We start from the raw sequence: 11,445 nt of genomic DNA on the forward strand, positions 1-11,445 counted from the left end.
AGCCCAGGTTGTCCTTAAAGTCTAGAAACGCCCCTGCAGAAAACCATGATGGTACCACCCATGAGGAGGAAAGGCTTGCGCTGATTGAAGAGATGAAGAAAAGGAAAAGAAACATGGGTCTGATTAGGCAAAAGATGGAGCTGACCTTTTCCCATCGACGGAGAGAAATCATAGAAGAGCAGCCGATGGTGTCAAAAGTCCAAGAACGGTGGCCTGCACTGTTTAGCCATGAGGAGGTACTGTTTTCCTGTTTATTCATGTGTACAGCTGTCCTGGTATATTTGTGGATATACTGTCCTGTGTTGCTCAAGCTTCTGATACACTGTCATTTTAAAATGTCTTTTCATTCAAATTATGGCATGAAAATCTCATCATTTATTGGCGGCTTTGGGCACTGGTAGGGGTATTATAATAATAATTGTTTTGTTTTGTTATTTTGTCCAGATATACGAAGAATTTTACCGGATCACCAACAGAAATCTCCAGGCAACTTGGAATGCATCTCTGGACAAGTATGCTGAGTACTGTCAACCATTTTTTTTTTCACAGTGTTCTAATTATATGACCAGCACCTGTACATTTCACCACTGTTGTCTGCAGATACATTGACATATACCGTATTTTCCAGAATATAAGGCGCACTTAAAAGCCTTTCATTTTCTCAAAAAAAGACAGTGCGCCTTATAATCCAGAGCGCCTTATATGTGGAATAATTCAGGACCTCGAATTGATTTTGTGTGATACACGCCGCTCTGTCAAAATGTTATTGTGAACGCGTTTGATAAAGTTTGCCTGACTGACTTATCGGTTTTGTTTCCCTTAATGCGCCTTATAGTCCGGTGCGCTTTATATATGAAAAAAGTTTGAAAATAGACCATTCATTGACAGTGCGCCTTATAATCCAGTGCGCCTTATAGTGTGGAAAATACGGTACACTGTAATGCTACTATTCAAGGATTTCATTGAGACACCCTCTCCTCACATGTTGCTTTGGCCTTAAAATAACATCCACATCATAAGATACAGTAAAACACTCACTCGAGTTCTGTAGTGCATCCCTCTCGGCAATCACAGTATCCAGTCTGTCCTGTAGCTGGGATTTCTCTTTAAACAGGTTGTTATAGTTACCCTGTAATCTTGATTTCTCTTCAGTCACGTCGTTGCAACTGTTTTCCATAAGGGCCCTCTGTTTATTGAGACTGTTGTAACCTGTCTGCAGTTCAGTATTGTATTTTGTCAGGTTGTTAACTCTGTCCTGCAGTTTCGATTTTTCAGAATTCAGGGTGTTATAACTGGTCTGTAACTGGAACTTCTCTCTATTCAGGTTGTCGTAACTCTCTTGCAACGTTAATTTGTCTTTGATCAGATTGTCATAATCTGACTGCATCTGTAGTTTCTCTGTACAGCTGGCCTGTGACTGCTTGGTTTCCATCACTTTGAAAATGAGAACTGCAATACCAGAGAGCAGAAGAACACACAGCAGACCCAGAAACACAGCAGTGCTCTTCCAGGGACCTGTGGAAAAGACAAAGTGCAATAATCTGAGAATTTGGACAATATTTTACTGTATTTGATGACAAGCAAATCATCGTCAACCTCTGATAACAGGAATTGCAGGTGCATACTCCTACAACCTAGGATGAGGAAGTCAGTGCAGCTGAGAACATCAGAAAAAAAGGCTATGAACTCTATTTCCTGATGTCTCTCCTCCAATGGTGTTTCGGGGTTAGCAAAGGGTCTAACTGTTCTTCATGTTCACGAGGTAAACACATATAATGCTTCTAGGTAGGTGAAGAGCTTTGATGTTGAGGCATTTTATTGGTATATGTTTTATTGTCTGTCTTTGTGCTTATGTCTGTCTGTGTAAGAGAGAAAAAGTATCAACTTGTCATCCTAAGTAAAAGTATCAACTTGTCATCCTAAGTACACTTCTGCAGGAATGTACAGTGTGTTGCATTCATTGTAAAGGTCTCTCGGTTACTGACAGACTGTCCTGACAAACTCTCCTGACGAGGCAGATTGAAATGGACATGAATGGTCAGTTGATTCACATGTTCCTGAACTGTTGTCTCATCATCTTGTTCACAGATGAACATTTGAAGTTTATTCTTAATGAACCCTAATCCTCTCTTCCTATCGGGAAGGAATCAGCACGCACTGCAGAGTTCATGTTCAGAGAGGCCTTGGTCCAGAATGTACAGTAGTATACAAACTTGTTGGTCATTACCCTATAGTGTGTGAGTGTGTTTGCACTCCTACCCAGGGGGCAAAGGGGGTTTTACAGACATGCTGCTGTAAAAGGTTGTCATGCAAAAATAAAATCTGGGATGTCCCAGGATCACAACCTGGGTGGACAACCCGGTCAATAAGCTGCTGTTTGTGTGTTATCGCCCTTTTTATGCCATTATAAGTCTATGGACGAATATTATGGGGTGAATAGGGTAAATATTTTAACAAATAGATATCCCCACAAAAATTCCTGAGATGATTATTTACAGTCAGGCAATACTTTTGTGTATCGCATATGCTGCGTTTTTGGGAAAGTGGGAAAGTGTTGCCGGCGAGTTCACAGAGGAGCTGTGGATTCAACATTTTAGAATGACACGAGCCACTTTTAACAACTCACATCTCTGTGATGCCGTAAGGACTCTTGTGGAGCATATCGCGCCATCATTCTCCCGGTACCACATCCAGTCGTTTTTGTTCCTCGTAACATCCGGTTGTTAGATCAGGTGACTCGTGTGATGCGACAAAAAGTGTTTCCATTGCAGTTTTGCGGAATATAGAAATTTCGATACGCTCTAAAAACCACCTCACCCAATTTTTTTTTCTCGAAATTTGTGTGTTTCCATTAAGCACATTCCTTTTTGCATCTCTTAATTTGCGCAATTTAATGGTCAAAGGAAACGCGGTTACTATAAAACAACGTGGATATTACATTATTATGGGTTCTTACGGACATGTGAAGACTCAGCATGCTATTTTCGGTGGGCTGTACATTACGTGTCCCAGTTCTTTTGTCCAATCAGCGACGATTCATGTGGCCCGAGGGTACCTACCTCTTCCGTTTGGTTAATGTCGTTGGGCCGTGGTTTCCCTTATTGTGTTGTGTTGTCTTATTTGTGTTGTGTTGTGTGATTTGCCGTTATGTTGTGCACTTCGGGGCCGTGTTTTCTCTTTTGGTGTTGTGTTGTCTCTTTTTGTGTTGTGCTGTGTGATTTGCCGTTGTGTTGTGCACTTCGGGGCCGTGTTTTCTCTTTTTGTGTTGTGTTGTGTGATTTGCCGTTGTGTTGTGCACTTCGGGGCCGTGTTTTCTCTTTTTGTGTTGTGTTGTCTTATTTGTGTTGTGTTGTGTGATTTGCCGTTGTGTTTTGCACTTCAGGGCCACCGTAGATATCACTATCACATTAAAATGAGTTATCTCCCTCAACAATGGAATTCTCTTCTCTGATTGGCTGATGGGGTGGCCATTAACTTCGTATAACCTGCTACCTGTGAAGTAGTTCCCGTATCACACTTGAATATTAATTCGCCAAACTTGTTGCGAAGTTTAAATGAACTGTCACGTTGCATCCAAGCGGAAATACAGACGTGCAGAACCATAGTAACATTGTAGCATATGACGGAGGTGGATTGTAGCTAGTTGGATGCCATGTAGGCTATAAAAGTAGCAATCTTTCAAAGTTAAAGTTAATCAGAATCCTGGGATATGGCCGCTTGACAACGGGAGAGATAGAACTAACGACTGGCTTTTGGCCGTAGCAACCAGCCAATTAGAACTAACGACTGGCCTTTGGCCATAGCAACCATCCATTTTAGAACTAGTAACGGCAGTTTTGTCCTGCAAGTAGAAAGTTGATATGTGGCGGAAAGTAGTCCCACAGTCAAGACAGTTTTAGCGATGTTAACGGACGCAACGGTGGAATAAAACTATGTTCTAAATATACAGGTTGTGAATACAAACGGGAGATAAGCGGGATAACGGCCTTCGAGGTCGACCGGTTCGATGGAAATAATGGCACGGCGGAGGTAACTCTAGACCTCCACCTAGCCATTATTTCCATCGAACCGGTCACCTCGTCGGCCGGTATCCCTTACATATCACTATTCACTGACACTACTGACAATGTTCGTTTTAATATTTGTTAAGGTCTGAAAGACAGTTTGCAGCATTGACATTTTGTCCCATGATGTAAACAATTGTTAAAAACCTGTTATTACTCAGTGAAATTTGAAAAAAAATTTAAAAAAATAAAAACAAGCAATTTAAACTTTACATTCATGAATCGTCTTTCATCATAAAATTGAGTTGTAGTTGGTACAGCAACATTTCAATGAGGACAATAGTAATGTGGATACAATGAGAACAATAGAAACAACAATTTCATAAAGGTTTTGTTGTAATGATTGACAGAGGACACAAGAGGGAGTAAATGTGTTGTAATGGGAAGTCAAAACATCACTTTTGAAGTATAGAACACAAGAGATACATTTGTATGTGTGCTATTTAACACAAGAGACTGGAGTGGCAACGCTCAGTGGAAAAGAATCACCAGCATACAAGTAGGGATACATTTTCTTCCTGAAGGAGACCCGTTTGAAAGAGTAGACCAGAGCCCATGTGTCTGCATCGTAGAACGAGACCAAACCTGCGTCATAATCCACAAACACCCCCACCCTCTCTGGGTCCTCTTCCAGGGAGAGGAGAACAGAGGGCACCGCACCTGCCCTATATGAACTCTCAGACCTCTTTATTATCCAGTAGCCATTGTTTGGATTCCTGTCCGAGGCTACTGCCCTCCTGTTACAGGACTCTCTGACCACTCCCAGTTCCCAGCTCCTGCTCGCACTGACCTGCACCTCATAATACGATCTACCTGAGGAGAAGCCCTGTGCTCCCTGGACAGCATAGTACAGAAACCGCTTTGCACTGTAGGGGAGATGCTGTCTCGTGTTTTCACGAACCACTTGCTTCCCATCAGCAGACAGGGTGAGATGGTTATCGGCAGTATCAGGATCCAGAGCCATTTCCACTGCAGGAGATTAAAGGCATACGCAGTGAGGGTTGAATACCGACATAGGGCTTCATCTGTGCCCATGGACACCGTCATAATTGCATAATTACACAGACTGCTTTTGGGGGAAGCTGGCAAAAGCAGCATCATCTTGACCACATTTGGGTCCAAAATCTAACTTGAGACCCTGGTCTGATTCCAACTGTTGGTAATTTCCTGACCCCGCTCCCATGTGTCTTTCTCACATTAATTTCCTGTCACTCTCAACGCTCATGGCCATACTGGACTATTTGACTATTTGAGTCACCCTAAATGAATGAATAAATTGTTTGTTTCCTCTCGTGAAGTAATTAACTTGATTCATAATAATTTGAAAACATACATGTATTCATTGGTTAACTGTGGTTAACAGAAAACAGTTATCACAAATACTGAGGTTGAGTGAACAGACATACCTGCATACCGAGTAACATCTCCCCCTGTGTGAAAAAGCAAGAAAAGATGCTAGATGACCACTGATGCCATTGAAACTGTTTAGGATGTTTAAGCACAGAAACATATCAAATCAACATTACAGTTGGTTGGAAGAAATCAATGAAAACTATATGTACTGTACCACAGAGCAGTACAAAATATGCAAATTCTCTCCGCAAAATTAAATCATGCTTGTCAATTTGTCTCAATCTCCTACTCCGTCCTCTACTCTTGCAACATTTGTGTATGTAAATGAGTGTCTGTGTCTGTGTGTGTGTGTGTGTGTGTGTGTGTGTGTGTGTGTGTGTGTTTATATGCACATGTACAGTATGTGTGTGTCTTTATGTGTGAGAGAAAGCTGACTGCCACATTCCTATAACAAAAGACTTGTTACTTATTTTCACTAAGAAATGATGCATACTACTAATTGTCTCTAGACATGTTAGCTCTGCAAATAACTCCTTGTGAAAATGATATTATGGAGATCTCAGTGTGAAGCACAGACATACACATCAGTCAACATGAAATAGAATTGGTGCTCAGAAAAGTCTGATACAAATATATGTGAAAATGTTGCCATATTCGAACACTCACTTGCTTTACAAAATCTCCTCAGTAGTTCGTCCTTCTCAGCAGCTGTGGTGTTGAGTCTGCCCTCTAGCTGTGATTTCTCTAAAGTCAGGTTGTTGTAACTGGTCTGTAACTGGGATTTCTCACTATTCAGGTCATTATAACTGTCTTGTAGCTGTGATTTTTCTGAATTTAGATTGATGTAACTGGCCTGTAGCTGGGACTTCTCTCTATTCAAGTTGTTATATTTGTCCTGTAACTGTGATTTCTCTAAAGTCAGGTTGTTGTACCTGGTCTGTAACTGGGATTTCTCACTACTCAGGTCATTATAACGGTCTAGTAGCTGTGATTTTTCTGAATTTAGATTGTTGTAACTGGCCTGTAGCTGGGACTTCTCTCTATTCAAGTCGTCATATTTGTTCTGTAACTGTGACTTTGCTCTGTCCAGATTCTTGTAATCTCCCTGTAATTGCATTATTTCTGTGTTTTGCTTGTTGCATTTGTCTTGCCAATTATATTTTTTGTCACTCAAGAGATTATGACAATCTTGAAGCTGTGCTGTCTCACTTCTCAGGTTACTGCTATTCGCCTGTGACTGAGTAGTTCCTTTCATCAGATTGTTGTGGCTGATTTTGATCCCTCTCACTTCGAAACTGAGAACCGTGATGCCAGACAGCAGGACAACACACAGTAAACCCAAACACATAGCTATGCTTTTCCAGGGTCCTAAAAATGAAAGAAAGAAGAATCATAGAAATATCACAATTCTTTATTCTCTGACTTGATGTATTCTCATCACAGTAAACCCTAAAACAGAGTTACTTTCTTTAATCAAAAGTAGAGAAATAATTCCACAGAGTCATTGTCTTGTGCAAGGAAAGGTTCACCCTTTTCTCAGACATCTGCCATCTTTGCCCTTCTTTCCCACATCTGTATTGTTGAACTATAGATTTAACAGTAGGAGGCTCCATCATAATAACATCCTGAAAGCATAACAACCGGGGGGCATTCACCTCGGAAAAAACCTGCAAGCCAGGTTACTCTGTGAGTAATCATTAAGCAAAAACAGTATTGCTTATTAGGGAATATCCACATTTGTAATATCTCTGACAGCACAGTTTCATTTTTCAAAAATGAATGGCCCTCTTGGCAGTCCCAAATCATATGCTTAATTGTACAAAGAATCCCTTCGTCACCAAGTATTGTAACCTCTGAAAATGTACAGAGAGGTTATAATAAGAACTGTTTAAGAAGTCAGTGCATTATCATCATCTTCTGGTCGTCGCCATATTGAATTATTGTGACAGACTTACTTACTCAAGATGGAGTTGACCAGAAGGTGAGTTTTGTTGAAGCAGTGATCAACCAAACACAAGTTTTGAAGCTTCAAGTTAAAGGGTAGCTATCAGTTCTCACTCTCCTAATTTATTTCTGCCACATCGGCAATTATTTATAATATTGTATAATGGCTCCCACATAACGCAGATTTAGGTTTTATCAAGATTTCAGTACATCAAAAACTGGTAGAGCTGCTAATATTTAAATTTAAAAAAGTACATTATTTGCATTTTATATTCACCAGAATGTTGAGGACTTGGGCCTTCCTGCCTCTGTCCAGAGTATGGAGTCTTGATGTCAACCTCTGTGGCGTCTGCTTCTTCATGTTGGTCTGAAGATGGTCTATTTCCTCCACCAGAGTCTAAAAGTCGATATACGCTCTTGGTCATCTCCATTCTGCCCTGATCTTCCCTATTGACCGCTCAGATGACCATTGGATCTTCCTCTCTGTCACGTGGAGTGTGTCGGCCTGTGAGGAGCAGAGCTGCAGTGACTTGGCACAATTTATACCCTGAGAGACGGGGATGGAGGAAGTTCCAACAACTGAGATGAAAACATCAGCAAAAACACGCTGACACTTAGTAAACCCCAACATCTTCTCTCCTGCTCTGCTGAGGATGAATCGGCACATATAGTTAATGGTAAAAAAGTAAACTGGGCTACACCACTGCCCAGTGTCTCTCTGAGTGCATTGTGTGCTGCACGTGCCACCTAGAAGACTAAACTAAGCACAATTCAGAGGGACGATCTGTTCAATTCACAGAAGTTACTTGAGGTAATTGACCCAGTAAAAACCCTCCTGAAAAGAATGACTCTCAGAATCACATGATTCTGAACTGAGTCCCACTGCCTGGTTCACATATAAAAACCATGTTGGTAACACTTTACTTGACGGGTTCATAACACAGCTGTCATGAACTGCACATGAAGCATTCATGACTGATTCATGAAACATGCCTCAACATTCATACCAACACTTTCATGAACGTGGAAGACAAAACGATGAAAACTTGTCAAAATAAAAGTCCAACAATCTAGTAATCCATATACAGGCTAGTATGAATCCTCTCCAGCATTTATAGACATTTCATGAATATTTTATGAAGTCCACTTCAAATGTCACTTTACTATATACGAGTTGTGAAGTATTCATCATACTGGGCAGTGAACTACTGACCATCTGTGGACCTCTGAATGGTTGGACATTCTCATTTTATATATCTATATATAGGCTACAGTCATTGGTGTAGACAATTATGCATTCTTCAGAGGTTACTATCATAAAATGAACAAACAGACAAACAAAAAACTTAATTCTCCTAGACACTGGACTTCCCCGTTGATTAAGATGTGACATGATCAGGTTGGCTATGTAGCAGGACTAGGTCCATGCCCATTTAGTTAGCTTGGCAATTGCCCAGAGCCAATCAGTACGTGGGAGCGGCTATAAAGTTTAGCTTTTATTTTGAAGGCTGCTTACCTGACTCCAGCCTTCACCGTTCCCTGTATTGGCTTCCCCTCTGGCCGGCTCTGTGTGTCCGCCGACTTCGGTAGGTGATTGTGGCATTGTATTTGTAGTGACGTTTATGTATTTACCAGAAGTAGGCTAACTCAAACATTGGGGTTTTAGGACTGCAGCTAGTCGCTGAACATGGGCTGTCGTAACTGACCACGTTTGAGCAGTAGGTCACGTTAACTGTTTTAAAGTAATATGTAGCTTGTGTGGGTTTTAATTGTATAGGCCTACTCTTTGTGTAGCAGATCTCGGCGGTTACAGAGAACGGCAACATCAAGGCAATCTTGTTCCAGTTCCGAACGAACGCTGCTGTTTTGTTTTGTTCTGTTTTGTGTTTGTGTTTGTTTCATTCCGTTTGTGAGTTGGCTGTGTTTAGCCGCGACGAAGTTGATTAATTGAAGTGACACTGGTTGCTTACCGAGTGACTACGAATTCAGTTCGGTTGTGGAGGCTATCCTTAGCTTGTTGCACTGCGTGTCATAATTGTCACCATAAGCCTGCTTAAAGTGATTGTGATTTTACACTGTTTGCTGTGACAACTGAGTGCTGTGCATTGACGTGCTATTTATTCACAAGTGTCTCATTCCCTGAATAGTCACCTCTACTGACTTAAGCGAACTCACTCTGGAGAGTAGCCTACTACTGCTGTTAGCGAACCCACACTGGAGAGTATTACTGACTTGAGCGAACCCACACTGGAGAGAACACTCCCTATGTTTCAATGATGATAATAAAAAAGAGTTTATTTTTGGACACACGCCTCTCTGGTTTTCCGTGACCCCGAACCTATGTTGCCTGGTAACTTGTGATAGCTTAACCCATTAACAAGTCTCAAAGAATTAATATTCTGAGGGGAAGGGCCTCAGATGGCGTAGTCGTCATGTTGCAATGTTTAGCAAACCATCCACTTTGCCACAGCTATAACAAAAAAGACAGCAATGCTGCTTTGCAATTGTTGGACTTTTATAAGTTTTTGACGTTTTCTCTTCCACATTCATGAAAGGGTTGATATGAATGCTGAGTCATGTTTCATGACACAGTCATGAATGCTTCATGTGCAGTTCATGACAACTGTAATGAATGTGTTATGAACGAACCCGTCAAGTAAAGAGTTAGCCTACCAAAATGGTAGTTGAATAGAACTGGCAGCCTATATATGTTCAAGATTCAAAATGAAAATAAACAACTAACCATTGAAATAGCCTAATGTAAGCTGAAGCTTGTGTTATGCCATGCATTTTCAGTGCCGTTTTCCATACCAAATACTGTTGTAAAAAATAAATAAATAATGGTAGTACAGTCATAATGGTTATAATAAATAGTGGTTTGCAGCAAGTGGCTACAAAGATATGCTATTACAGCAGCATTTACTTTGTGTCTTAACAGGCTCAAAATGTCATTACAGGTGCTGTGCGACATGAACAGGATCCTTATGAGACACCACTGTGTGTTTAAAGGGACCCAGGGAGACAAAGGCTTGTGACTAACTGCCTGTACATACACTGGATTTATACGCTACCACACACCCACACACCCACACAGACACACGCACACGCACACACACACACACACACACACACACACACACACACACACACACACACACAGACACACGCACACATACACATACACATACACACACACACACACAAACAAAACAGATGAAATAACACCTTTTATTTTAGTATTAAAATATTATGGATTCATTTTGCTGTGAATAGTTGTGAATAAAGGCTTTTAGTAATGGATATTTACAGGTAAAACCATGGAATTAACATACAATCATTATCAAATAATTGAAATATTACTGTTTCATAGTGTCTTTTTAAAACTTTGAATACAAATTCTACACAGAACTATCCAACAGATTTCTAATAGCTCAATGACAGCTTGAAAGCCATACATATTTACTAAAATAATTAATAAACCCCTGAGCTACATCACAAGTGAATTTTCAACCAGGTCTATTGAATTACAAAAAAAATGAAGATGTAGGGAGAGAGAGACATGAAACAACTTAGATAAAAGACAGAGAGAGAGACCGCTACTTTGAAAATGCCTATGCTAGATTGTCAAAATCACCAAAATCTCCAAATCTGCAGTGTTATTTATAGTCCTGTTTCCCTCTTGCTATAGCAGGTTACCTGATGACTCCAAAGCCAAAGCGGAGGGAGATGCATATCATACCACGACGCATGGGGGAGACTGTCATTTTAATCCTAAGAAAATTACAGAGAAAACACAACTTCCCTTTGTTTCATCCTTAAAATCTTCAAACCCATAATATGTGGAGAGCTCAAATATTTGGATAACATAAATAAAAAAAATAATAAAATAGATGTACCGCATTGCGTTTGTGTATATGTGTGTGTGTGTGTGTGTGTGTGTGTTTGTGTGTGTGGATGTATGTGGATGTCTGTGCATGTGTGTGTGTGTGTGTGTGTGTGTGCTTGGGTGTGACCCTAGTATCACCCTAGAGGAGCAACCTTTTGCTCAATAGCACCATCTAAAGGCCATTCGGTGTACTGTCGC

The 11,445-nt window shown here is 40.7% G+C and overlaps 1 protein-coding gene across 1 annotated transcript; it reads right to left on the reverse strand.

The window, feature by feature from the left end:
• Window positions 1-4,134: 4,134 nt before the first annotated feature.
• LOC134059935 (E3 ubiquitin-protein ligase TRIM38-like) lies at window positions 4,135-7,864 on the reverse strand. The gene is made up of 4 exons (XM_062516489.1): window positions 7,639-7,864; window positions 6,084-6,785; window positions 5,471-5,494; window positions 4,135-5,033 (listed from the first exon to the last, which is right to left on the reverse strand). Exons 1-4 carry the CDS (start codon window positions 7,790-7,792, stop codon window positions 4,504-4,506), a joined length of 1,410 nt encoding a protein of 469 aa, XP_062372473.1. The 5' UTR covers window positions 7,793-7,864; the 3' UTR covers window positions 4,135-4,503.
• Window positions 7,865-11,445: the final 3,581 nt, after the last annotated feature.

The sequence above is a fragment of the Sardina pilchardus genome, chromosome 16 (genome assembly GCF_963854185.1).
Source record: "Sardina pilchardus chromosome 16, fSarPil1.1, whole genome shotgun sequence".
Classification (NCBI taxonomy): domain Eukaryota; kingdom Metazoa; phylum Chordata; class Actinopteri; order Clupeiformes; family Clupeidae; genus Sardina; species Sardina pilchardus.

What these genes read in the sequence shown, in the direction of transcription:
- LOC134059935 (XM_062516489.1), bottom strand. Translation starts at nt 7,792, where the DNA reads ATGGAGATGACCAAGAGCGTATATCGACTTTTAGACTCTGGTGGAGGA. An exon ending in GAGGAGATTTTGTAAAGCAA is followed by an intron (nt 5,495 to 6,083) that starts GTGAGTGTTCGA and finishes TTTTTCACACAG; the next exon opens with GGGGAGATGTTACTCGGTAT. An exon ending in AGATGTTACTCGGTATGCAG is followed by an intron (nt 5,034 to 5,470) that starts GTATGTCTGTTC and finishes AATCTCCTGCAG; the next exon opens with TGGAAATGGCTCTGGATCCT.